The sequence below is a fragment of the Oncorhynchus tshawytscha genome, linkage group LG20 (genome assembly GCF_018296145.1).
Source record: "Oncorhynchus tshawytscha isolate Ot180627B linkage group LG20, Otsh_v2.0, whole genome shotgun sequence".
In the NCBI taxonomy this organism is placed as follows: domain Eukaryota; kingdom Metazoa; phylum Chordata; class Actinopteri; order Salmoniformes; family Salmonidae; genus Oncorhynchus; species Oncorhynchus tshawytscha.
Genome location: NC_056448.1, coordinates 41240871 through 41268796, shown reverse-complemented (window position 1 = coordinate 41268796; position 27926 = coordinate 41240871). Strand labels below are relative to the sequence as shown.

Below are 27926 nucleotides of genomic sequence, written 5' to 3'. Positions count from 1 at the left end.
CTTTGTGATGGCCACTCCAATGCCTTGACTTTGGAAGTATGCTTGCAGTCATTGTCCATTTGGAAGACCCATTTGTGACCAAGCTTTAACTTCTTGACTGATGTCTTGAGATGTTGCTTCAATATATGCACATAATTTTCCACCCTCATGATGCCATCTATTTTGTGAAGTGCACCAGTCCCTCCTGCAGCAAAGCACCCCCACAACATGATTCCGCCACTCCTGTGCTTCACGGTTGGGATAATGTTCTTTGGCTTTCCTCCAAACATAACGATGGTCATTATGGCCAAACAGTTAAATTTTTTGTTTTATCAGACCAGAGGACATTTCTTCAAAAAGTACGATCTTTGTCCCCATGTGCAGTTGAAAACCGTAGTCTGGCTTTTTTATGGCGGTTTATAAGCAGTGGCTTCTTCCTTGCTTAGCGGCCTTTCAGGTTTTTTCGATATAGGACTCGTTTTACTGTGGACATAAATACTTTTGTACACGTTTCCTCCAGCATCTTCACAAGGTCCTTTGCTGTTGTTTTGGGATTGATTTGCACTTTTCGCACCAAAGTACGTTCATCTCTAGGAGACAGAATGCGTCTCCTTCCTGAGCGGTATGACAGCTTTGGGGTCCCATGGTGTTTATACTTGCGTACTATTGTTTGTACAGATGAACGTTGTACCTTCATGCATTTGGAAAATGCTCCTAAGGATGAACCAGACTTGTGGAGGTCTACAATTTTCTTTGAGGTCTTGACTGATTTATTTTTTAAATTTTCCATGATGTCAAGCAAAGAGGCACTGAGTTTGAAGGTAGGCCTTGAAATGCATCCACAGGTACACCTCCAATTGACTCGAATGATGTCAATTAGCCAATCAGAAGCTTCAAAAGCTATGACATCATTTTCTGGTATTTTCCAAGCTGTTTAAAGGCACAGTCAACTTAGTGTATGTAAACTTCTGACCCACTGGAATTGTGATACAGTGAATAGTAAGTGAAATAATCTGTCTGTAAAAAATTGTTGGAAAAGTCACTTGTGTCATACACAATGTAAATGTCCTAACCGACTTGCCAAAGCTATAGTTTGTTAACAATACATTTGTGGAGTGGTTGAAAAACGAGTTTTAATGACTCCAACCTAAGTGTATGTAAACTTCTGACTTCAACTGTATATAGCCTTGTTGATTTGATGATGTTTAAATTGATATTGTGCTGGAATAGCGGAGGCAGTGCTCCTGTTGTCTTTGTGCTGACTTGCAGTAACTCCATGGTTAAGTCAGTAGTTGTTTTAGTAAACGGTCAAAAACCTTAACTTGCTTGACCACGCTGCAGGTGATAACTGTTAGTATGCAATATTTGATTTGTGGATTTCACCAGACAGATGTTACTGATAAAACAAACATGTGTAGTTGAATTTATTCGGCCACTGTGTGACTGATGTCTTTTTGTTGTCAAGGCCTTATTGTTTATCACGGTGGTGAATGAACGAATGGGTTATAGAGCAAACAACACAATTATCACAACAGGTTATAATATAGCTTTTTTACTGGCTTGGCTTGGCTTGCTCAGTGATTTTTACCCACACACCGCAACTGGAATTTAGTACTGAAAGCATAAACTACTGCTAGCTAGCACTGCAGTGCATAACATTTGGTGAGTAGTTGACTCAAAGAGAGAGAAAGACAATAGATGATCAGTTTTTAGAAAATACAACGACTGCGTGATTGTATCTATATGACGTTAGCTAATACGGTGACAACGATGTAGGCTCTGTGCAGCAGTTAGTGTTTATGATATAAAGGTTTGGCTTGGAAAGGTTTTTAAACCTGGTCGCTGACGTGTTGTGCACTGAAGTCCACATGTGAAGGGAAAAGGTGAGAGGAGGTGCGAGAAGTAATTATACAATGCGCAAAGTGATCATGCTGTTTGTGTATGACTGCTATGAAAGTAAATTGTGTTTGCGTGTGATCGGGGATGTATTCATTCCGCTGATTCTGTTGAAAAACTTTTCTTAAACGGAAGCAAATGGAACGAAACAGGGATAAACATACTGGAATTTGTCCAATAGAAACTGTTGGACTAATGATTACACCCTGTATCAACTCGATGCAGACGAGTGTGCAAGGCGGTATTGAATGTGTCTCTGTCTGTCACCTTGATTACTCAAAATGTTCTCTCGACCTGTGCACCTATTTTGTAAACTTAATAGGCTAGTTTGTCACAACCTCATGATGGGTATAGGAAGAATGTGAGTATCATGTAGTAGCCTAAATTTATCGATGTTACATTGAGCTGGGTGAATGGAATATGAATGACAGTCATCCAATATGCTGCAATTGAAATAAGGCCATGTCCATTAAAAAAAAGAATTGTCCTTCCCGGTGCTTGACATGGACTGAAATAGGTGCCGGTACTCATTTTGGGTGCCAGTACTGTTTACATTTAGGTGCAGGAGCTCCACAATAGTTTTAAGTTAATGTTTTATAAGAGGACCTGGAGCTCAGGCAGTGGACTGGACATTTGAGTTGCTGGTACTCAGCTCTGGTGAGCTCCTGCCCAAGTCAAACTGGTCCTCCCTCATCTTAAACGTGACCGCCACTGGTTGAGGGGTAGTGTTCTGTCCTCCAAGGCCGTCGACCGGGTGTAAGATTAGATAGGGTTAAACTATTATTGACGGTTAATAGTTGGCAGGGTAATTGAACTTTTTCCTAATTTTGTATCATATTTTACCATATATAATGGATTGTACAGTAGGTGGCGGCATGCACCAAACATTTGTTTGCGGACCGCTATAAATATTATAGAAGAAGAAGAAGAAGAATGTTCATGACACGTTCGTGTTGTTTTCTTTTTCAAACTGTACGTTCGGACAAGTAGTCTTGGTGACGGGCAGACTCCGGAGGTGAGTATCAGACATTTTTATAATGTGTAGTAGATACGTTTGCAAAGCTGGACTAAAACACAACCTCGAGGTAAGAAGGTTTATTTAGCTAAATTGTTTTAGAAGCTGTTTTGTGTTCAAATAACCAGCCCCCCTGGCTCGCTACACTATCTGGCTACTAACGTTCCTGTAGCTAGCTAGCTAGGTAACATTCATATGTTTTCACTCCCCCACTTTGTTTGTTATCCCTTAGCTAGGTATGTCATAGGTGGTCAACGAGATTCTTGGTTAGGTGTCTTGAGTAAGTATGCGGTGTATGTAATATCAATTAATTGCTATTGATAACATCGCAAGCTATAGTAGCTGTTTCTCATAATGAAACCTTGCCCACTAAATGAGCTAAATTGCTCTCCGACGGAAGATGAGTGTGATGTATCTAGTATCAGATTGTTGCAGAGCGCAAGAAACACCAACATTTGTTTTTTAACCGATAGTAGAACACCGTACTTAACAGACGGGAAATTAGGCAATATACTGTTTTTAACACGCAGGTGTTTTAGGGACTGTCGTAAAATTGCAAAACCGGTGATTGCTCGTAAGCAAAAATAAAACATGGTTTTGCATTCCCATCCAGGACTGTTAGCCATATATGAAGATTACACTCTGCATAGGGTCACCAATTGCTAAATGGCCCAACATTTGATTAGTTACCTATAACTACTGTGCTATATTTGACCCATTTACAATACTTTTCAAAAGCTTCCTATCTAGGTAAAATGGAGATGTAAAACCACATAATGTGAAGTCACTGACCCCCTTCATGCATGCAACATTCATTAGAATTCCAGTTCACCGCTTCCCTGATTTTATAGGTATATTTCTTATGAAAGCTAGGCCTTTTATGTATAAATTATTTTTTATATATATTTTAAGTTTTTACCCCCTTTACTCCCCAATTTCATGGTATCCAATTGTTAGTAGCTCCTATCTTGTCTCATCGCTACAACTCCCATACGGGCTTGGGAGAGGCGAAGGTCGAAAGCCATGTGTCCTCCGAAACACAACCCAACCAAGCTGCACTGCTTCTTAACACCGTGAGCATGAGACAAGATAGTAACTACTAACAATTGGATACCATGAAATTGAGGAGAAAAGGGGGTAAAATCTTTTTTTTTTTTAAGAGAAAAAAAAGTGCATAGTATCCCCACATTGAAACCAATATAAAGTCACTTTTTGAAAACAACTGTGGGAGGAAAAAAAGCTGTACCTTGCTCTATTGAGCTGTACCTTGCTCTATTGAGCTGTACCTTGCTCTATTGAGCTGTACCTTGAAATCATCTGATTTCTAGAAATATCAACTAGGACTTAACTTTTTTTTAACAGTAGTTTATTTAGTAAATATTTTCTTAACTCTATTTCTTGAACTGCATTGTTTTTATTTATTTTTTATTTATTTAACCTGTATCTAAGTAGGCAAGTCAGTTAGATGGTCTACCAAAAGGCCTCCTGCGGGGACAGGGGCTGGGATTAAAAATTATAGACAAAACACACATCACGACAACACAACACTACATAAAGAGAGACCTAAGACCGCATGATGGCAACACAGCATGGTAGTAATACAACATGGCAGCAGCACACCGGGTACAAACATTATTGGGCACAGACAAGAGGCAAGAAGACAACAATACATCATGTAAAACTGTCAGTAAGTGTCCATGATTGAGTCTTTGAATGAAGACTGTCCAGATTGAGTGTTTGTTTGCAGCTCATTCCAGTCGCTAGCCGCAGTGACCTGAAAAGACGAGCGACCCAAGGATGTGTGTGCTTTGGGGACCTTTAACAGAATGTGACTGGCAGAACGGGTGTTGTATGTGGAGGACGAGGGCTGCAATAGATATCTCAGATAGGCCTCACTCCCTCCTAAGAGGGTTTTTATAAATAAGCATCAACCAGTGGGTCTTGCGTCTGGTATACAGAGAGGACCAGTTTACAGAGGAGTATAGAGTGCAGTGATGTGTCCTATAAGGAGCATTGGTGACAAATCTGATGACCGAATGGTAAAGAGCATCTAGCTGCTCGAGAGCACCCTTACCGCCAATCTATAAATTGCGTCTCCGTAATCTAGCATGGGTAGGATGGTCATCTGAATCAGGGTTAGTTTGGCAGCTGGGGTGAAAGAGGAGCGATTACGATAGAGGAAACCAAGTCTAGATTTAACTTTAGCCTGCAGCTTTGATATGTGCTGAGAAAAGGACAGTGTACCGCCTAGCCGTACTCCCAAGTACTTGTATGAGGTGACTACGTCAAGCTCTAAACCCTCAGAGGTATTAATCACTCCTTCTAGTCATTGAGCGAATGATTATCCGTTTAAGTCTCAGTAGAAATATGTATGTTTGTATGTGGGTCACCACCTCTAAATTAATATAGGGGGAACACTGTTGAGCTGCTTTGTAGGTCATGTTTTTTAAGTTCTTGTTGTTAGAACAGCCTTAAACAATATTTAATTTGTCCTATTGCTTAATCTGACACTGGTGATAAGATAAGATTGCTCTGTTATAAGATACAGTGTCATTTTGGTTACCTTAAGTGTGTCACTGTCACTGCCAAGCCTCGAGTACGTGTGTCTCCCTCGCTAGGAACGTAAGACAGAGCTGTGAACTGACACTTCCTGGAAGTGGCATATGTTCTGCAAGTTAGTCTACATAGTTGTACATACACGCTCTCAATATGTTTTATAACAACAGCTCTTTTCCCATGTTTAACTGGGGTACCTATTACCTTATCTTCCATGTAACCTGTAATGGTAAATTACATACTAGCTTTTACAAATTCTTCAAAAATAATAACAATGTTAAGAAATTGGTGCTATTGCAGATCACTCTGTAGATAAATTAATTGATTTGGTTGGTATTTTGTCCCACATCCTAATTTCATTAGTCGGTCATTATTGTTGATTGGTATTTTTTTTTTTAGTTCTGGATGATGATACTAAACAGATTTGAGTTAGACTAGTCTACTGTAATGCAATCTAAAATGTTATTTTTAATTGGCTAAAGGCTACAGCCGGCCTACTTGTTGTAAGTGGATTACATTTGTCCCAACCCAACGACCAATCAGTGTGATTTTAATGTAGCCAATACAGATTTGCTACAGTACCATTGGACTCTAAAGTACTCTTCTTACATGACATCATAAGACTTTGTCCACTATTTTAGTTAACAATGGAGGTAATCAATGATAGGCCAATCTAATAATCATCACTAGTTGGAGTAGTCCATGGGCCAGTGCAAAAATGTGTCCACTTCGGGGTGGCAGAGGTTTTGCTGTATTAAATTGTTCGCCACAAGCCCCTGATCAAAATGGAGAGCGGCATGCATTGTTGTTGGATTGTCCTCGCTCCAGGTTAGGTGGCATGTGAGTTCTCACCTCTGACCCCTAATGAGTCATGCAGTAGCAGGCAGCTCAGTAATGGATATTCCTGAGGAGGGCATATTAGGAGTAATTCTTTATCAATGAAAGTGTTTTGTGAAGCAACGAGAAACCAAGCTGTGTAACCACAAAGCTTTAAAGGATGTATCTAGTTTTTACAGTTGGGAGAAGTTGGTGGATGGAAGTATTAACATTTTTTTTAAATCTAAAATGTTGAGATTTTTTTTTGTTCTTCTCCACTCAGGTGAAGACTAAGGCACTGATTTAAAGCATCATGGAAGGGGACAGTAAACCACTACTGGACCCAGTGTGTAGAGGAAGCTACACAGACAAAGGCTCCACAGATTCACTGGACCGAGGGGCAAGGAGGTAGGCTATTTCATAATCTCATTTGTACTGGGTGCGCTGGAGTACCTCACAGCGGAAAATCTGACAGAATAAGCTTACACAGCTTTTTGTATGAATGTTGTATGACAAGATTATAATAATACTAGTATTTTATTGTCTGTTATTGAGCATTTGTTATCTGAAACTTACCACACAAATGGTTTGACTCAATATTTTCAAGCTTCCATCTGTAAATTCAAGTGAGATCTCTAACCTGACAGATTAATTCAAGTTAATCACTGACCGCTCATGTGCCACACAATCGGAACTAGCATTGCTTTCACATGGCACAGTGCCAAAAATGTTTTTCTAAAGCCATATAGATCCACTCTGGGAGTTATGATTGCATGTGAATCTACTGTGCACATTAGCCCAGCGACCCCCAGCATGCCAGTGAGTTGTTTACTAGCCAGGAGAAGCCCTTAACTTTTATTTAACTTGGTTAGTTCCTGGTGTAACAGTCTTGTCACAATTTATTTAAACTTTTTTTTAAACCTTTTTTATTTAACTAGGCAAGTCAGTTAAGAACAAATTCTTATTTTCAATGACTGCCTAGGAACAGTGGGTTAACTGCCTGTTCAGGGGCAGAACGACAGATTTTTACCTTGTCAGCTCGGGGATTCGATCTTGCTACCTTTCGGTTACTAGTCCGACGCTCTAACCACTAGGCTACCTGAGATGAACTGAGCCAAGCCAAGCTGGTCTGGTTACCATCCACCATTATTATCAGAGCTAGCACAGTTTGGTTTGACACAATAAAGGGGAAGGCGGTCAACCCGTACTCTGCTTCCGCAGAAGAGTAATGATCTGTCAGTGTTTGAAGTCAACAGCGTGCCCTCTGTACCCTCACTTCACCCAGGGATTGTTTCAGGCCGCATCACAACCCAGGCACCCAGTGGATTAATCCACTTTGGTATTTCACAAATTCTAACAAGGTGATAGCTTGATTTATTAGAAAGATGCAGCATTGCTTTGCTGTAGACTTATCCCAGAACCCGGAGACATTGTTTTTCACGCTGCAGCACCAACTACACCATGTGTATGGGATATTCCGTCCAATGAAATGCTTACCAGTAGGTTCCTCCTCGACACTGCAACAGCACAAAGAAATGTAGGACTGGAGAGGTCAATGTTTCTTATTTTGTCAAGTCTTTTATGAGCAATTTAACTATCAAGCTTAACTGCTTTGGACAATGCTTTTCTGATGTCAGTAGATTCTGTTTTGTGGGATGACAAAGTACACAAGTGTTTTCATCACTGCTGTCTAATGTGTACCGGTCTCTCTTTCTCTCATTATGTAAGGACGGTCATACTGTGTGTGTGTGGAATAGGACATTTGTGAGGCAAAATCCTGACCAATGCTTTAGGAAAGGTTGTGTAATTTGGTTCTGGCAATCTTAGAAAATAATCTTCTTGCTCATTTAATCAGGGCTGTTCCGTTATGGTATTGTACTGCGTGGACCTGGTTCCATCTAATACCTTTTCAAATGTTTCCTTCCTTGTTCCCTTCTTTGAGATAATCACTGATCTGTAGATGTAAGTGTGTATGGATAGGCATGGTTTCACACCCTTGCTTTCACCAATATTCACATGTTAGGTCAGTGGGTTTCTCAAGAAAATACAGCGTTTTTTAAAAGGTTTTCAAACTGGATCCATGTAACCAAAGAAGATGGATCATTTTACAGTAAACTATTTAAGTCATTTAGTTAATATGTCTCTGTTTGTGTTGTCTTCAGGCCTTTCCACGTGGAGCATCGGAATATAGTGGAGAATGAGCCCTCTGAGAGGGTGTCAGCAGAGGCCTCTGTCCTCAGCAGCAGAGTGCACTACTACAGCCGACTCACTGCCTCCTCTGACAGACTGCTGGTAGGCTACACACACACACACACACACACTGACAGACTTCTGGAACAACACACACACCACATGCTTGCACACACACACTCACCACATGCACACACATACACACCTGTTTTAAGACCAGTAGATGCATATTATTAGTAGTATTCCTATTGATCAGACTTGCTGTATATGAAGTGGTTTAAATTAGTATTCATCAACACCCAATCCATCAGCCCGTACACATGAAGCTGGGAGCTTGCACATAGGAACCTGTGTTCATGCCACTTGTATACTGTGGAGAATTGTGTGCCAATTGAGAGGACAATCATTGGGAGAGTCGATGAGCAATTGTCAATGGCTTCATTTTTCCTGCAGTGATCTGTTGAGAATGGTTTTGGTATGGCATATTACACAGTTCCGCCACTCTGGTGAATAAAAGTCTTGTTTTGTCTCTTAATAACAACAGTTGGCCGTGTCAATAACCTTAAGGCATGCTTACAAGGCGAAACAGTTCGGAAGAGTTTGAATGTGTCATGATGACTTTTTGTGACATTTTGGACTTCGGTAAAGTTTTTTTGGGCTGTTCCGGCACACACACTTTCTTTTTTCCCCTCGAGGCAAGCCGAAGTCTACGCCCCGTTCGTCTGTGATTGGTCAACAGTAGGGATTCTTCCATAAGTCATTCATTCATATTTTTTCATTGAGAAATACTGCACCAAACATCTTAGTTAGATGTAAAATTGTGCAACTAAGTTCTTCCTTAGCAAAATGTAATGATAGATTTTTTTGTTATCTTAGATTCATTCAGACTATTTTGAGGAAGTGTATACTGGCTCCAGCATCTCAAAATGGACAAAGTACTATTGCCGCTTTTTCCAAGTATTTCAAGTGAAAGTGTCTTATGTATGTAAACACACTTGATTGGTTCATCTAGGCGTCGGCCAAACTGAAGCATGCTGACGCCTTTACACCCTTCCACTTCAAATTGACCGCTTTCAGACAAGCAGTTGCTCATCCACTACCATAACCTGTGAGGTTTCACAGAGAATGGCACCATTACCTAAAGAGAGTGTAGTCCGGCATCCCATTGTGCGGGGACGCACAGCCCGACTGCGCACCTCTCCACAATTCCCAACCTACCCATCGCCGATACGCACCCTGTATTCATTTGAATGTGTTGAGAATTTGAAAAGTATGAAAGCCAACGGTCCGATATTCTAGAACACTGCTGTGCGTGTACGTTTGGTGCTCTGATAGACCCTTTGGGATAGACCCTTTAATCAATAATGCTTGGTATGTAGCTTCACTCTGCTGTGGCTGCAAAGCACAGGTCACTGGACCGTCTGTGTGTACATTTAGACTCTGAAATCCTATTGATTTGGTTAGAGCTTAGCCCCTACTAAGTGAGGTGGTTGTTGATTCAGCCCTGGATCATGTTCATTAGGCACCAAACAGAAAACTATTTTTCCCCCCCACTGTCAGAGCCCTCCAGACCATGTGATCCCCTGTCAAGAGGAGCTCTACGTGTACAGTCCTCTGGGGATGGCCTTCAAAGTGACTGGAGGGGACGGAGGGGCCAAAAACCCCAGCATCATCACGATGTAAGCGCTCAACCATCACCACTGATATTTGCTCCATAGATTAGTTGCATGGTGCTAAATGCCTGTAAAAAAATAGCACACTGTACTCATCTTACCTCTTTACATCAAGTTGACAGGTTTACATGTAGGTTTAGTATCTTACCTCTTTACATCAAGTTGACAGGTTTACATGTAGGTTTATTATCTTACCTCGCTACATCACGTTGACAGGTTTACATGTACTGTAGCTGGTCTAATTGTATGAATCCTCCAAATAACCATGAGGATTTTCTCCTCTTAGTTTTGCCATATGGAACACGATGATGGGGACATCTATACTCAGTATACCATGGGGGATAAAGCAGGTAATGCATCTATACTCAGTATACCATGGGGGATAAAGCAGGTAATGCATCTATACTCAGTATACCATGGGGGATAAAGCAGGTAATGCATCTATACTCAGTATACCATGGGGGATAAAGCAGGTAATGCATCTATACTCCGTATACCATGGGGGATAAAGCAGGTAATGCATCTATACTCAGTATACCATGGGGGGGATGAAACAGGTAATTGTGATTCATTTCTCTATCCTAACTGAATAGTCATATTGCAATTCTACCATACAACACTGTAAGTAATAGCCCACATTATCCCAGATCTGTTTGTGCTGTCTCGCCAACTACCACTACTAATTTTGTCATAGTTAACATGGTTATACAGATCTGGGACCAGGCTAAAGTGTAATGCGTAGCCAACTCCCACTGACCTGTCTCTTCTACTTGCAGGCAGGGTTCACGTTGGGCATCGTCCTTCTGATCTCTATGGGTCTGCTGACCCTCTACTGCTGTCTCAGAGTGCTCAAATCACCCAAGTCAATACGTAAGACCATCAGCAGTGACTTAAGTGTTTCCCCTACCCTTGTATATGTGGGACGGTGCCCCTCACGTGTCTTTCTTGCACTTCTGTCTGAAAGTGTTTAGATCAGGGCTGTCAAACATCTGGCCAACGGGTGGTTTTAGTGAAACAAATAATGAGATATATATATATATTTTTTTTTTTTACTAATTATTAATTGACATTGAAATGACTAAAACCATGTAGATGCTATAGAAATGATAATGGATCACATGTATAGTCTTCACTCTGTTCAGCTAGCTAACAGTCATGTAATCGAAACAAAGCTAGACAGTCAGGGAGCATCAAATTGAAGTGATGGATAAGAGGCCTTTTTTTATTTGTGCAAATTTTACGGCAAGGAAATATAATACATTTTAAGTGCGTCACTTCCGGACTTCGGTGAAGACTGAATGCTGCCCCAGGTCAAAAAGAGTTTGACACCCCTAGTTTAGAGTTCAAATTGTATTGCTTTCAATTGACAAGTCTGATGCCAGAAGGCCTGAAGGTATTTATTTCAGCAACAGTTGTGATCGTATTAAATCTGTGACAAGTTTACGTAAAAAAACAACTTTGTATAGGTAAGTGCCAGACTGTTGAGAGGTTAGTTATGTGACATGGGATGATTGACAGCCTTGTTGTCCCCTCACATTGTGTAGAGTAGCTGTTGTCTGTAGAACATTGTAGAGTAGCAGTTGTCTGCAGTTGCCCAGTGTAGATGAGGCTGCTGTCACACCAGCATGCTACTGTTAGCACCTCGGGGCATGGTGCGCTGAGTAATGTCATAGCCAGGCAGTTTAACCCTGGTCACACGTGGGACAGTACTTGTACTGTAGGCTTGTAAAACAGTAATGTTCTATAACAGTGCATGAGGAAAGTATTCAGACCCCTTGCTTTTTTCCACATTTTGTTACGTTACAGCCTTCATCTAAAATTGATACAATATTTTTTTTCCCTCATCTACACACAATACCCCATAATGACAAAACAAAAACAGGTTTTTAGAAATTTGTGCCAATTTTATAAAAAATATAAAACAGGAATACCTCATTTACATAAGTATTCAGACCCTTTGCTATGAGACTTGAAATTGAGCTGAAGTGCGTCCTTGATGTTTCTACAACTTGATTGGAGTCCACCTGTGGTAAATTCAATTGATTGGACATGATTTGGAAAGGCACACACCTGTCTATATAAGGTCCCACAATTGACAGTGGATGTCAGAACAAAAATCAAGCCATGAAGTCAAAGGAATTGTTCGTAGAGCTCCGAGACAGGATTGTGTCGAAGGCACAGATCTGGGGAAAGGTACCCAAAATTGGCTGCAGCATTGAAGGTCCCCAAGAACACAGTGGCCTCCTTCAGTCTTAAATGGAAGAAGTTTGGAACTACCAAGACTCTTCCTACAAGAGTCTGCCCAGCCTAACTGAGCAATCGAGGGAGAAGGGCCTTGGTCAGGGAGGTGACCAGGAACCCAATGGTCACTCTGAAAGAGCTCTAGAGTTCCTCTGTAGAGATGGGAGAACCTTCCAGAAGGACGACCATCTGTTCAGCCCTCCACCAATCAGGCCTTCATGGTAGAGTGGCCAGATGGAAACCACTCCTCAGTAAAAGGCACATGACAGCCTGCTTGGAGTTTGCCAAAAGGCACATAAAGGACTCTGACCATGAGAAACAAGATTCTCCGGGCCGCTGAAACCAAGATTGAACTCTTTGGCCTGACTGCTAAGCGTCACATCTGGAGGAAACCTGGCACCATCCCTACAGTGAACCATGGTGGTGGCAGCATCATGCTGTGGGGATGTTTTTCAGCGCCAGAGACTGTGAGACTAGTCAGGATCGAGGGAAAGATGAATGTGCAAAGTACAGAGAGATCTTTGAAAACCTGCTCCAGAGCACTCAGGACCTCAGACTGGGGCAAAGGTTCACCTTCCAACAGTACAATGACCTTAAGCACACAACCAAGACAACGCAGGAGTGGTTTCGGGACAAGTCCTTGAGTGGCCCAGCCAGAGCCTGGACTTGAACCCGATCGAACATCTCTGGAGAGACCTAAAATAGCTGTGCAGCGACGCTCCCCATCCACCATGACAGAGTTTGAGAGGATCTGCAGACAAGAATGGGAGAAACTTCCCAAATACAGGCGTGCCAAGCTTGTAGCGTCATACGCAAGGAGACTCGTGGCTGAAATCGCTGCTAAAGGTGCTTCAACAGAGTACTGAATGAAAGATCTGAATACTTAAGTAAATTTGATATTTCAGGTTTTTTATTTGTAATAAATTTAAAACCCCATAATGACAAAGCAAAAACAGGTTATCGTGTGTAGATTGAGGGGATTTTTTTATTCCATTTTAGAATGAGGCTGTAACAAAATGTGGAGTAAGTCAAAGGGTCTAAATAATTTCCGAATGCACTGCATGCAAGTGGTACACCACCCTGGGGTGCGTCCAGTTTGCTTCAACGTTTGCTATATTACGGGGCGGTTTTTGCTGAGCAATATTTTTCCCCAAAACAGTGCACACCTTTTCTTCAACAGCCTTTGAGGTACTTTTGGGTCCTGTGCGGTGGGTGTGGCCTGATCAATATGGGTGTGACCATTTTGAAAATCGGAAAACACGTGCAGCACACCATATGGTCACTTCCTTCTGGGTTACAATAATCACAATGTTTTTCAACTAGTCGTTCAGTACCGTTTCCGCTGAATTCGACGTTGCACACCGTACTGGACGCAACCCTGCTGCTTTTGTCTCTATAGAACTGAATGCTAAAATCACATGGTACCAGGGGACTGTTCAGGAGGGGGTGACTTTACTGAACTTTCAGATAGAAATGTATTGTGCAGATCAGGTATAAATGTTTCATGTAGAACTGTGAGCCATGTCAGCTGTACACATTACATTTCTACCTGTTGTGATTGTTTCACACCCATTGAACACCCCTGGTTACCCAGCCAGGTCAAGATGGTGAACCCCCCCCCAGAATGTGTGGGAAACCAGTAGACAGTGGCCCTCGGGGACCCTTACATTGTCCACCCCTGTTACTGACTTGAAACACACATCCTATTTGTCTGTCTCCGTTTTTGCAGCGTACATCGACACGTCAGACTGGGAGTTCCCTGACGTGTGTAAATATTACTTTGGGAAGTTTGGCCAGTGGTCCAGTCTGGTGTTTTCCATGGTGTCACTCATTGGTGCTATGGTGGTCTACTGGGTCCTAATGTCCAACTTCCTCTTCAACACGGGCAAATTCATCTACAGTAAGATCCTCTATAACTATAAACTCTATAAATTAATCGACAGTAAGTCATAACTATAAACTAAATACATTTGTGTACTGTAATTCATATTCTCAATTATACAAAATATAGGCTATAGTACAAATACTGTGATTTACAACAGAGTTTAGAGAACTATACAAACTTGATGTTATTTACGTTTTCAGAAGTAGAAAGGAACCGTCATTTAGTGTTTCACCAGTATTCACACACCAAAGGATTTCTGAAAAGTCATCTTGCTCATCTTGAACTGCTATTAATCTGTTTCCACCTTCTACAGACTATGCGCATAATGTCAGCATGTCAGATACAGAGTTTGGAACCAACGGGTCAGAAAGAGGTGAGACTCGTTCTTCATGTGTCATTTATGTCACTATCCAATCTCTGGTTCGCTCCTCTCTCTCCCATAGCCTGCTCTGGTTCGCTCCTCTCTCTCCCATAGCCTGCTCTGGTTCGCTCCTCTCTCTCCCATAGCCTGCTCTGATTCGCTCCTCTCTCTCCCATAGCCTGCTCTGGTTCGCTCCTCTCTCTCCCATAGCCTGCTCTGGTTCGCTCCTCTCTCTCCCATAGCCTGCTCTGGTTCGCTCCTCTCTCTCCCATAGCCTGCTCTGGTTCGCTCCTCTCTCTCCCATAGCCTGCTCTGGTTCGCTCCTCTCTCTCCCATAGCCTGCTCTGGTTCGCTCCTCTCTCTCCCATAGCCTGCTCTGGTTCGCTCCTCTCTCTCCCATAGCCTGCTCCGGTTCGCTCCTCTCTCTCCCATAGCCTGCTCCGGTTCGCTCCTCTCTCTCCCATAGCCTGCTCCGGTTCGCTCCTCTCTCTCCCATAGCCTGCTCCGGTTCGCTCCTCTCTCTCCCATAGCCTGCTCCGGTTCGCTCCTCTCTCTCCCATAGCCTGCTCCTGTTCGCTCCTCTCTCTCCCATAGCCTGCTCCTCTCTCTCCCATAGCCTGCTCTGGTTCGCTCCTCTCTCTCCCATAGACAGTCATGTAAATGACTGCCGCACACTGTGTATACTTGCCAAACAAACAACTTTTCACTTTCGTTTTTGAATCTCCTACGCATCTGTCTAGGTGTTCCATCACGATACGTTCAGATGTGCAAAAGTGTTTTGTTCTATAGTCACCATCCTCTAGCCTGGTCCCAGATCTGATTGTGCTTTTGCCAACCATTGGCAAAATAAACTCTGTCCTAAAGTACTGCACCCTTGTCCTGTCCTAACTGCCTTCCCCAGTGGTCTGCCTGTTCCCTAACACCCGTCTGCCTCCCCCAGTGATCTGCCCGTTCCCCGACACGGGGGACCACAGAGGGAACAGCGGCATCAGCGGCCTCTACCTGAACACCAACAACTACGGCAACGACACGTCAGACACCGCCGTGTTCGACCGCTGGTGGAGCAAGACCAACACCATCCCATTCTACCTCATCATCCTGCTGCTACCGCTGCTCAACTTCCGCTCTGCTTCCTTCTTCGCCCGCTTCACCTTCCTGGGTAAGGACTGGAGGAACAGTGTTGCCAGTGTTTCTCAATCCTGGTCCCGGGGACCCAAAGGGATGCACATTTTAGTTTCCTCCCCCTAGCACTACACACCTGACTCAAATAATCAACTCATCAAACCTTTTGAGTAGAGGAATCAGGTGTGTCACGGCAAAAACAAAGATGTCCCCGGGACAAGAATTAAGAGCTGGTCTATGCTAAGTCCCAGTTCTTTTGCACTTTCCCTTTCATGGTTTAAAAGCATTGGTTAGGTGTAAGCATTAGTTAGATTGAGTTTCCACCAAAGGAGTGTTCAACTGTACACTTTGGGAGAAAGGTATAAAATCTATGCATTTTATAAATTCATTATTTATGTTTGTGGAGCTATTATGGATTTAAGTTTTTTTTTGTTTGTTTTTGTCTCTATCGTTAATGAAAGCTCAGTTCAATGATATAACCTTTTTTTGCTATGGCTAGTGAAAGTAGTCGTTTTTGCTCATGGTTGTCAATGAGGCATGCAAACAATGGCTTGACTCTGAAAAAGCAGTCAGCTTTTTATTAAAGTGAAGTGAACGGCTTGACGCGAGTCATTGTTTGGTGTCTGTTTTCTGGCTGCCTTGTATGACTTCTATTGCCTCATTGATCTCTATTGACCCCCAACCCCCCCAGGCACCATATCTGTGGTCTACCTCATCATCCTGGTCACACTGAAGGCTATTCGTCTGGGCTTTCACCTGGAGTTCCACTGGTTAGAAACCACTCAGTTCTACGTTCCAGGTAAATTATTATGATGACTAGGATTGAATTGTTTATGAAAAAAAGGTGGCAAAGGTGATTGATGTAATTGTATACAAATGGGTGCCGATAATGATGAATCACGATGTTATTGTTTACGATGAGGCGGCCCAGTGATTTTTTTTTTTCTCTTTTTTTTCACAACTTTGACCCCAAAATACCTTGGATATTGTCTGCCCATTACACAACAATGCTATCTTAATCAGTGTTTGCAGACAGTTGGGGTGCCTTTTCCTGTTCAGTTTGAATGTCTGGGTAGATTGATACCTTAGTTTGCGGCCAGGCCTTTACAAATCAATAGGGTAACATGTCAAGTTTTTAGCTAGGACAGACCCCTCCTTATTTGCTCTTAATTTATGCAACTAACTTAGTAACGTGTGTGTGTCCACCCCCCAGAATTCAGGCTGCTGTTCCCTCAGCTGACTGGTGTTCTCACTTTGGCCTTCTTCATCCACAACTGCATCATCACCTTGATGAAGAGCAACAAGCACCAGGAGAACAACGTGAGTTAGTTGGCCACGCTAGCGGTTGTGTCTCCATTACACCAGGAGAACAACGCAAGTTAGTTGGACTGGTGCCCACATACCTTACTTACCTCCTAAACCCCAACACTACCACCTGTTCACTGTGCTCCTCTGACACTGGCCTCCTGAACCCCAACACTACCACCTGTTCACTGTGCTCCTCTGACACTGGCCTCCTCACCCTCCCTCGCACCAGGCTCCGCTCTATGGTAGACCAGGCTTTCAGCAGTGCAGCTCCCCAGCTCTGGACCTCCCTCCATCTCCATGTCAGAACCTCACGCTCCATACACATATTCTAGTCCACACTAAAGACGCACCTCTTCACCCAGGCTTACCCAGATTCTCTGTTGACTTAGATTTTATCCTCCATCTAGTTCACTTTCCTGGATAGTCTGTCATTATGTTTAGTGTTCTTTTATGTACTTATTTTTAATGGGATTTTCTAGCTTTTTATCCTGCTGATTTTCTTGTATGTAAAGTGACTTTTAGTGTCGTGAAAAGTTCTTAAAATAACTTATTATTTTACATCTATGTCTGTAAATGAAAAGTCTACAAATGCAATTTATTTCCAATGGGTGAACAAGACATGACTGTTAGCGACTATGAGCTAGTCCAATCAACTCATCAGAGTCCAAAGTTTAGCAAAATTAGCAGTGACGTGACCGCGCAGTAACCAATTGGAGGACGGATGGTCTTGCTAGATAGGCTAACAGCCAATGTGACGTTGTGCATGCTGTTTGGGAGATGCACCCACACAGAGAGCTTTGCGATGCCTTACTGCTCTGTAGCGTTTGGTCTAACTGGGCCGCTAACTACTTCTTTTCTCCAATTACATCAGTTTGAGACTGCTGGTGTTATGTATGACTAACCATTAACATTTGACCACACACATTCTTACCATTTTTGAAAAATGTTTTTGCTGAACGGGCTATTTTTTTTTACATTAGTCACACCGTGTCAGGGCTTTTTGTTCTGAGAACCACTGTTGAGACAGAAAAGAAGTGGCTTGTCAGCGTTACGGAGTAGACTAATCGTACGTCCCAAATGGGACCCTATTCCCTACTGCACTTTTGACCAGAGCCCGGTGCACTTCCCATTGTTCTATTGTTAAGTCTGGCTGTGGTCTCTGTTTCCTGTTCCTTTTTTAAATTTTTATTTTTTATTTTTTTTTACCCACAACCCCCAGTATATTCAGTCTCTAGTCTCACTACCGTTACTGTTGGAAGCAAACTTTACCTGATAAAATAGACTACAATTGTCTCTTTTGCCAAGCTTTGAACTCTGGTGAGCATGACTAAATATTAACATAACCTGGTCACCAACAGTGCTGTGAAGAATAGTCTATTTGATTATGGTTTTGTTGCCCTTGAGCATGGCACTTAACCCCTAACCTACTTTCCTCCTACGGCTGACCATGTGCTGCACCCAGCCTGTTGTGTGCGGGGGGTTGAACACTGTCAGCAGCAACAACACAAAGTTTCCCTTATATAATGAAGTAATAAAGATGTAATTCAAATGTATTTATAAAGCCCTTCTTACATCCGCTGATGTCACAAAGTGCTATAAAGAAACTCAGCCTAAAACCCCCAAACGGCAAGCAACTCAGGTGTAGAAACATATGTTCCATCTGTGGTGTCTATTGTGTTCTATCATGAAATAAACAGCGTTGTGTTGTGATTTCAGGTGCGGGACTTGTCTGTGGCCTACCTACTGGTTGGACTGACGTACCTATACGTGGGAGTGTTGATCTTTTCTGCGTTCCCCTCCCCTCCTCTGTCAAAAGACTGCATTGAACCAGTAAGGCTTTTCACTTCACTTTTGAAGAGAGGGTTTTATCATAAATAACAGGAACTGGACAACACAAGTGAAAGTTCTGAGACATGGAGGAGAGCAGAGTGGATATTATTCCCCTCTTCTTTGACTTCACCTCTAGCAGTTATGTCTTAACTCTCATGTCTATGCTATATATACAAAAGTATGTGGACACACCTTCAAATTAGTGGATTCGGCTATTTCAGCCACACCCGTTGCTGACCGGTATATAAAATCAAGCACATAGCCATGCAATCTCCATAGACAAACATTGACAGTAGAATGGCTCGTACTGAAGAGCTCAGACTTTCAACATGGTCACTGTCAATTTCTGCGCTGCTGGAGTTGCCCCGGTCAAATGTAAGTGTCTCAATGCCAAGCGTCAGCTGGACTGGTGTAAAGCTCGCTTCCATTGGACTCTGGAGCAGTGGAAATGCTTTCTCTGGAGTGAAGTATCATGCTTCCTCATCTGACAGTCTGGTGGACAAATCTGGGTTTGGCGGATGCCAGGAGAAGGCTACCTGCCCGACTACACTGTGCCAACTGTAAAGTATAATGATCTGGGGCTGTTTTTTTTTATTTTTATAGTTCGGGCTATGTCCCTTAGTTCCAGTGAAGGGATATCTTAACGCTACACCATACGACATTCTATATGATTCTGTGCTTCTAACTATGTGGAAACAATTTGGGGCCATTCACTGTTTCAGCATGACAATGCCCCCATGCACAAAGCGAGGTCCATAGAGAAATGGTTTGTCGAGATCTGTGTGTAAGAACTTGACTGGCCTGCATAGAGCCATGATCTCAACCCAATCAAACACCATTGGGATGAATTTGAACGCCGACTGTGAACCAGGCCTAATTGCCCAACATCAGTGCCTTACCTCACTAATGCTCTTGTGACTGAATGGAAGCAAGTCCCCGCAGCAATGTTCCAACATCTAGTGCAAAGCCTTCCCAGAAGAGTGGAAGCTGTTATAGCATCAAAAGGGGGACCAATTCTATATTAGTGCCCCTGATTTTGGAATGAGATGTTTGACGAGCAGGTGTCCACACACACTATATGACTACAAGTATCTGAGTTGGCTCCAGGGTGGTTTCCCGTAGGTACAGATCTAGGATCAGCTTCCCCTCCCTCAATCCTAACCATAACCATCTAGTGGGGAAAATGCAAAGCTGGCCCAAGATCAGCGTCTAGGGGCAACTTCACCCTACTCCTTTTAAGTTTGGGGTTATGAAATGACAGTTGCCACCCTTCTGACATTCTGTCTTGTCTGTTTACTACAGAACTTCCTGGATAACTTCCCCAGCAGTGACGTGCTGGTGTTTGTGGCACGGACCTGTCTGCTTTTCCAGATGACCACTGTCTACCCCCTTCTGGGCTACCTGGTGCGTGTCCAGATGATGAGCCAGGTCTTCGGCAAACACTACCCCAGGTAACAACTGCCCCCACTGGCCCTAGCCTAGTCCCACAGTGGATGAGAAACCCTAGATGACTCAAACCTGGAACCAGAGTTTAGAAACTCTAGAGAATTCAAAAAACTGTTCACCATTCTCAAGGAACACGTATTGTTTTAACACCAGAACTGCTGGGCTTCTCAGCCTCCAAGCACCTGTTAAAGATCTGGCTGTCGGGTGCAGTGTCCTTCAGCCTACGAATCAGATGAACATACTGTTTTGTTATTAGAGGTGTGACATCCTGGCTATGCTCGTGACTGTATCTGTAAACTGACAGTTGATGCTCGTATCCGTAAACTGACAGTTGATGCTCGTGATTGTATCCGTAAACTGACAGTTGATGCTCGTATCCGTAAACTGACAGTTGATGCTCGTATCCGTAAACTGACAGTTGATGCTCGTATCCGTAAACTGACAGTTGATGCTCGTATCCGTAAACTGACAGTTGATGCTCGTATCCGTAAACTGACAGTTGATGCTCGTATCCGTAAACTGACAGTTGATGCTCGTATCCGTAAACTGACAGTTGATGCTCGTATCCGTAAACTGACAGTTGATGCTCGTATCCGTAAACTGACAGTTGATGCTCGTATCCGTAAACTGACAGTTGATGCCGTATCCGTAAACTGACAGTTGATGCTCGTATCCGTAAACTGACAGTTGATGCTCGTATCCGTAAACTGACAGTTGGTGCTCGTATCCGTAAACTGACAGTTGGTGCTCGTATCCGTAAACTGACAGTTGGTGCTCGTATCCGTAAACTGACAGTTGGTGCTCGTATCCGTAAACTGACAGTTGGTGCTCGTATCCGTAAACTGACAGTTGATGCTCGTATCCGTAAACTGACAGTTGGTGCTCGTATCCGTAAACTGACAGTTGGTGCTCGTATCCGTAAACTGACAGTTGGTGCTCGTATCCGTAAACTGACAGTTGGTGCTCGTATCCGTAAACTGACAGTTGATGCTCGTATCCGTAAACTGACAGTTGATGCTCGTATCCGTAAACTGACAGTTGATGCTCGTATCCGTAAACTGACAGTTGATGCTCGTGAATGGAAAAAAAATGAAGGGTTTTATTGTGCTGATGTAGATGTTGACAAAATACCAATGTCCCTGCAGGTTTATAGAACAAAACAGCTGCAGATTAGTAGCAGCGCGCGGAGAGGTGTGTCTGTTTACTGTCTTCAGCAGGCAGACATGTTTGTGGTCAGAATGCTCATCAGCGGTTCTTCTTTCCCTACTCTCACTTTGCTTGCTAGATATTATTCACATTGATGGCTTGTTAGCAAACATCCTCACCTATGGATGTATCATAGGGGGGCGACAACATGCTGTTGGCAGCAGTAGCTGCTTTCTTTGTTCAATATCCTTCATTATTACACTATTCTAAATTCAATCACCTTCACCCGCCTCATCTTCATCATTAAGTTCATTAAAATGTAATTGTAAAGTCATGTGCACAATTACCCGTTTCTATCAGCCATTCATCTATTGACAGCATTCATTCAGTGAGGAGAGAGAGACATTCGCGTCTGGGTACCAGCACCCAGCTGCCCGTTTTGTCTTGGCACCTTAATAGGGATGTAATGGTTCATCAATATGCCTGATTTTTAATATATGACTGCATCGGTCAGAAAATCTCTTCAAACGTTATGAATCGCCGATTCACTCAAATGTTTTTTGCTGATATTACCTTAGGAAAATACCTATCTTCTGTGACGTCTTCTCCTTCAGTGATGAACTAAGCATGTAACTGTGTTGAGTCATTGATCTTCAAGTCATCTTGTGTGCTGAACAAAAACTGCTGCACTGTGCCCAGCTTCGTGCTGGCCGACGGCCTGTTCTGATCTTGAACTTCTGCACAGCACCTTCAGCTTTCGAATGCTAAAATGGCTTGTGGGATATTAGGCTTTATTAGTTGAGTGACAACCTAATGTAATTTGCTATAGGTTATTATCTATGTGCTGTTGAAAATTTGTGTTTTACCATAATAAAATTAAGTTACCGGAGACAACTCATCTGGCTATTCCTGCTGAACTGGCTTACAGTAGATTTTTATTTTGTTTCTTCAGGTTCACCATCAGTGATAGTTTTGCTTTAAACAATCAGTATTTTATGGTCATTTTTAGATATACAGGGTCAAGTTTAAAAACATGTTTTATTTATTTTAATTTTATAATGTCATAACGAAGACCGCAATCATTTTGCGAAGCGGACTGACTGCATGGCCAAAGCAGGAGGAGAAAAAATAAGAACACCTTCCTAATTTTGAGTTGCACCCTCCCTTGCCCTCAGAACAGCCTCAATTCATCGGGGCATGGACTCTACAAGGTGTTGAAAGCGTTCCACAGGGATGCTGGCCCATGTTGACTCCAATGCTTCCCACAGTTGTGTCAAGTTGGCTGGATGTCCTTTGGGTGGTGGACCATTCTTGATACACATGGAAAACTGTTGAGTGTGAAAAACAGTGTTTAATTTACTGATGTCTGGGTGGACTTTCAGCCGTTTCTGGAGTCGTCACCTTAGCTGCCTCGTTAGCTGCCTTGTCTTCTCCAGACACGCTTTTTTTCCAGATGCTCCAAATAATTGGAAAGGGGATTCATCAGAGAAAATGACTTTGCCCCAGTCCTCAGCAGTCCAATCCCCGTACCTTTTGCAGAATATCAGTCTGTCCCTGATGCTTTTCCTGGAGAGAAGTGGCTTCTTTGCTGCCCTTCTTGACACCAGGCCATCCTCCAAAAGTCTTCGCCTCACTGTGCGTGCAGATGCACTCACACCTGCCTGCTGCCATTCCTGAGCAAGCTCTGTACTGGTGGTGCCCCGATCCCGCAGCTGAATCAACTTTAGGAGACGGTCCTGGTGCTTGCTGGACTTTCTTGGGCGCCCTGAAGCCTTCTTCACAACAATTGAACCGCTCTCCTTGAAGTTCTTGATGATCTGATAAATGGTTGATTTAGGTGCAATCTTACTGGCAGCAATATGAAGCCTCTGAAGCCCTTTTTGTGCAAAGCAATGATGACGGCACGTGTTTCCGTGCAGGTAAACATGGTTGACAGAGGAAGAACAATGATTTCAAGCACCACCCTCCTTTTTGAAGCTTCCAGTCTGTTATTCAAACTCAATCAGCATGACAGAGTGATCTCCAGCCTTGTCCTCGTCAACACTCACACCTGTGTTAACGAGAGAAACACTGACATGATGTAAGCTGGTCCTTTTGTGGCAGGGCTGAAATGCAGTGGAAATGTATTTTGGGGGATTCCGTTCATTTGCATGGCAAAGAGGGACGTTTATAATTAATTGCAATTCATCTGATCACTCTTCATAACATTCTGGAGTATAAGCAAATTGCCATCGACTGTACACACATCATTTAGACACACACATTCAGCTCCAGTTCAGAGAGGCCCACCTCGTGAGCTCATCAGCAGCAGATTTGAATTTAGAATGGAAAATTAAATGTTTAAAGATGCACATTCCTACCCCTTAAGATGGGAAGAGGTGTGAGGGGGGGGCAAAGAAATGTAAATAGGCTCTAAATACTTTGCTCAGCTGTCAGAATTTTTATAACAATGTAAAATAAAACGATATATAGGAAAAGTCAGGGAAAGGAGGACATTGCTTTCAAAATCGCAGATTTATTTTAATTACAACATCTAACGGCATGGGGTATTGGCCTACGGCAGTTCTAGTGTGAAAAGGTTGTTTCTTAGTTGCAGTTTTTACCCCAGCTAATGTACCCCTCATTGGAAGGGGGGCCAGTCTTGTGTGTTGAAGCTTTTGATGGTTAAAACAAGCTTTCTACAAAATGTTACAATTCTTCATCTCTTTATCCCCTAGTTTCTTCCACGTTTTCACTCTGAACATTTTCATCGTTGGCACTGGTGTCTGCATGGCGAAGTATTACCCCAACATTGGCTCCATTATAAGGTAAGATGGCTGATGAGATAGTTAAATGAGACATTATGAAGATGTTTTTAGATAAAGAGAACCAAAAACAAGGTATTCCTTGCAAATGGTAAATAAAAATGTATTGAAATTATCCTTCAAATTTCCCCATTGACATTAATGCACGATTGACACTACATAACATTTTATTTTCACACGTTTAGCCCATAGTCTCACATTAAAGTAACACCCCCTCTTTGAATTCACCCTCTTTTGCTCAGTCCATATAGATCTGTTCTCTGTTTCTCCTCCCAGGTACTCGGGGGCGACGTGTGGCCTGGCCCTGGTCTTTGTCTTCCCTTCTCTAGTCCACATGATCTCCCAGAAGCGTAGAGGGGAGCTCAGCTGGCCCTCGGCCATCTTCCACAGCCTCCTCATTGTCCTGGGCGTGGCCAATGTGGCAGGACAGTTCTTCATGTAGTTATGCCACTACTTGGTTGGTCTGTCCCTCAATGAAGCTGGGTCGTGTTCATTAGTCACCAAACGGAAGAAAATGGACAGAAACAGGGAGGTGGGACGACTTGGACTTGTCCATTGTGGAATGCTAATTTTAGTTTTCCGATGAGTGATTACGACCCGGCATAAGCCTTTTGTATACATTGTGTACGGTTCAGAGAGATGCAGGAGACGGCATCCAACTGTCATGGTCTGGTTTGCACAGGGAGCAGTCTCTGGGGAATTCAAGCTAATATCTTTGTCTTTCTACTTTAACTGCACGTTCTCTTCTTTCAGTGGGAGTTTCATGCCCCTTTGGAAATGTACATTAGTTTTGCTCCCTCCACAAACATGCTAATCATTCTGACTTTTTATTAAGGGCATTGACTTTCACCTCAGAACTATCCTCCTTCAACATGATGGTGCAGAAATGTTTTAGGTTATTTTATGTTGATTACATTTTTTTTATATATTTTTTTGGTAGTTCAGTAGGACTGAGCTAGCCTTGCACAGCCTTGTTCACGTACTGTTCTGATAACTAATCTTTCGTTATTTCCTCCTTCAGGTTGATTTATTTTGGGGTTTCCATTGTAGTTTGAACAATTTAAGCACTGTTCTTCTCATCAGTGTAAAATACACTCATATATTTAATTTTTTTGGTTTAAATGCAATTCATATGTAGAACATAGAAAGCAACCCAATTTAATAAGTTGATTATAAATAATGTGTGTGTAGCTTGCGTCAAAGTAGACCAGTGCAATGGCAAGAAGTCTGGGAGAGTTGTCAATAGATAATCATGTGGTCTGACTTTCTGTAGCATAATTCCCCAGAGAGTGAAGCATTTGACTGACAAATGTTACTGAATGATTCCCTTAAACACGTTCCCCTCCCTCCTATTCTCCCCCTTCTGTTTGAACACTATACATTCTATATAGTTCATATTATTCTGGGGAAAATGCACAAATCATGTCCTGTATTCAGTCTTATCTTTTTGAGGGGGAGGAGGGGAAATCTGGATGGAATTATTTGACGTGTAAAAACAGGGAAGTAATTTGTGGTGACTGTTAGGCCTTTTGAACTTTCTTGGCCCCATGTGGATATTTGGGGGGAGTTCATTTGTTCCCTGGTTCTTAAAGGGAAATGCCACTCAAACTATTTTCATGTTTGTTTCATTAGTCCACTGATGCGGTCCAATAATGTTTTGCATGTCAAGCAATCAAGTTTTAAAATACAACTTTCAAAATAATTTGTATGTCTTATCGCATCATACTTTGACACTTTCTGTATTTTTGAAAGTTCTATATCTTAAACTTGATTGCTGACGTAAAACATTTTGGGACCATGTCAACAGTGAACTAATGAAACAAATGCGAACGAAAATAGTTTGAGTGGTATTTTTCCTTAAATGTATTACATTGTTATTGTAAGGTAAAGTTGCCCCGAGATGCTGATCTTGGGTCAGTTTTGTAATTTCCCCACTAGGATTTGGAAAGCTAATCCTAGTGTAAACCTCGTAATGTTCATCTGCCATTTGACAGAATGATGCCATAGTCATTTTGACGCACCAACCGTATACTTGAACAAATGGAAACTGCACCTTAATGTTATTGGATGGATAAAGGGATTGTGTACATTCACTAAAATGTTGCTTGTCATACGAAACCTGGCCTCATTCTTTGGTAAGTAAGATGATAGCCGTTAGGGTGTTTTTTAATGGCAATTCACAGGGAGTTCTGTGTGTGGTTGTCTGAAATTACAGAATGAAGAGAGCAATGATAAGTAATTCAAATACTATTCGGATATAGTAATAAACAATATTACAAGGAAGTAACAAACTGCTATTGGAATCATTTATAACCAATGATGGTTAAATGCACCATTGATTTCCAAAGGAAAACAGCAACTAAAAAGGTCCACAAGGGAGCAGACATATAGAAACAGGCCAAATAGTCTTCAGCATGAGGAATGACAACAAAGCCAGTCTTAGCATACAAGCTAGCAATTGTCTCCATATTAACATAGACGTTAGAGCTAAATAACTAGTGGAGAAATGTACAAAAGCACATGAAAATAACACCTCACTGTAAAATACTTTGCGTGTTTGTAGTTATAGCAAAGCAACTGTATACATGTGCTCTATAGAGCTCGCCAGCTTGTAGTCCTAAAGTGAGTTACCTCTGGTTCGTTTGGCCATTCCTTTCGGAATATAATAGATTTGGGATGAACACAGAAAAATAAGGTCTGAGGTTAACATTGGTTTAAGAGATCTTATATGTATTGTTCTATGAGAAGTCAGTTAACATGACCTTTATGAATTATGACGCCTCAGTGCTTTAAATTACATAAATGCTTAAAAATTCACAACGTTAGATTAGCTGATGAAGATTCTCACAGAAAAAAAGTGACCTCCTCAGCCTGTGTTTACTACAGAGTTTTATCCAAAAACCCTACAGAAATGAAATTCCCCATAGGCTTTGACCAACGAGCCATGGTGGCATTAGTGCCTACAAAAATACGCCATTACTATTGCTCTCATAGTGCATTTGGAAAGTATTCAAACCCCTTGACTTTTTACACATTGTTACATTACAGCCTTATTCTAAAATGATTCAAAACTGGTTCTCAATTTACACAGTACCCTAGAATGGCGAAGTGGAAATATGTTTAGAAATTTTAGCAACTGTATTACAAATAAACACCTTATTTACATCAGTATTCAGACCCTTTGCTATGAGACTCAATTGAGCTCCGTTGCATCCTGTTTCCATTGATCATCCTTGAGACGTTTCTATAATTTGACACAATTTGGAAAGGCGCACACACACCTGTCTATGTAAGGTCCCACAGTTGACCGTGAATGTCAGAGCATAAACCAAGCCATGAGGTCGAAGAAATTAGGAGAACCTTCCAGAAGGACAACCATCTCTGCAGCCTTCCACCACTCAGGCCTTTATGGTAGAGTGGCCAGATGGAAGCCACTCCTCAGTACAAGGCACATGACAGCCAGCTTGGATTTTGTCAAAAGGCACCTAAAGGATTAAGGCCATGAGAAACCAGATTCTCTTGTCTGATGAAACCAAGAATGAACTCTAGCCTGAATGCCAAGCATCATGTCTGGAAGAAACCCTACGGTGAAGCGTGGTGGCAGCATAATGCTGTGGGGTTGCTTTTCAGCGGCAGGGACTGGGAGACTAGTCAGGAT

The 27926-nt window shown here is 42.4% G+C and overlaps 1 protein-coding gene across 2 annotated transcripts; it reads left to right on the top strand.

Annotated features, from left to right (window-relative positions):
* The first annotated feature begins 918 nt into the window (after window positions 1–918).
* slc38a9 (solute carrier family 38 member 9) lies at window positions 919–26551 on the top strand. Of its 2 annotated transcripts, none has more exons than XM_024381801.2 (15): window positions 919–978; window positions 6546–6670; window positions 8425–8554; window positions 10013–10131; window positions 10412–10475; window positions 10902–10995; window positions 14096–14266; window positions 14565–14624; window positions 15553–15771; window positions 16426–16533; window positions 16948–17054; window positions 18759–18872; window positions 20175–20323; window positions 24182–24271; window positions 24545–26551. In XM_024381801.2, exons 2-15 carry the CDS (start codon window positions 6576–6578, stop codon window positions 24708–24710), a joined length of 1686 nt encoding a protein of 561 aa, XP_024237569.1. In that variant the 5' UTR covers window positions 919–978; window positions 6546–6575; the 3' UTR covers window positions 24711–26551. The 2 variants fall into 2 exon arrangements, with proteins under 2 accessions (XP_024237569.1, XP_024237568.1); XM_024381800.2 differs by lacking the exon at window positions 919–978 and adding an exon at window positions 2789–2890.
* The last annotated feature ends 1375 nt before the right edge of the window (window positions 26552–27926 follow it).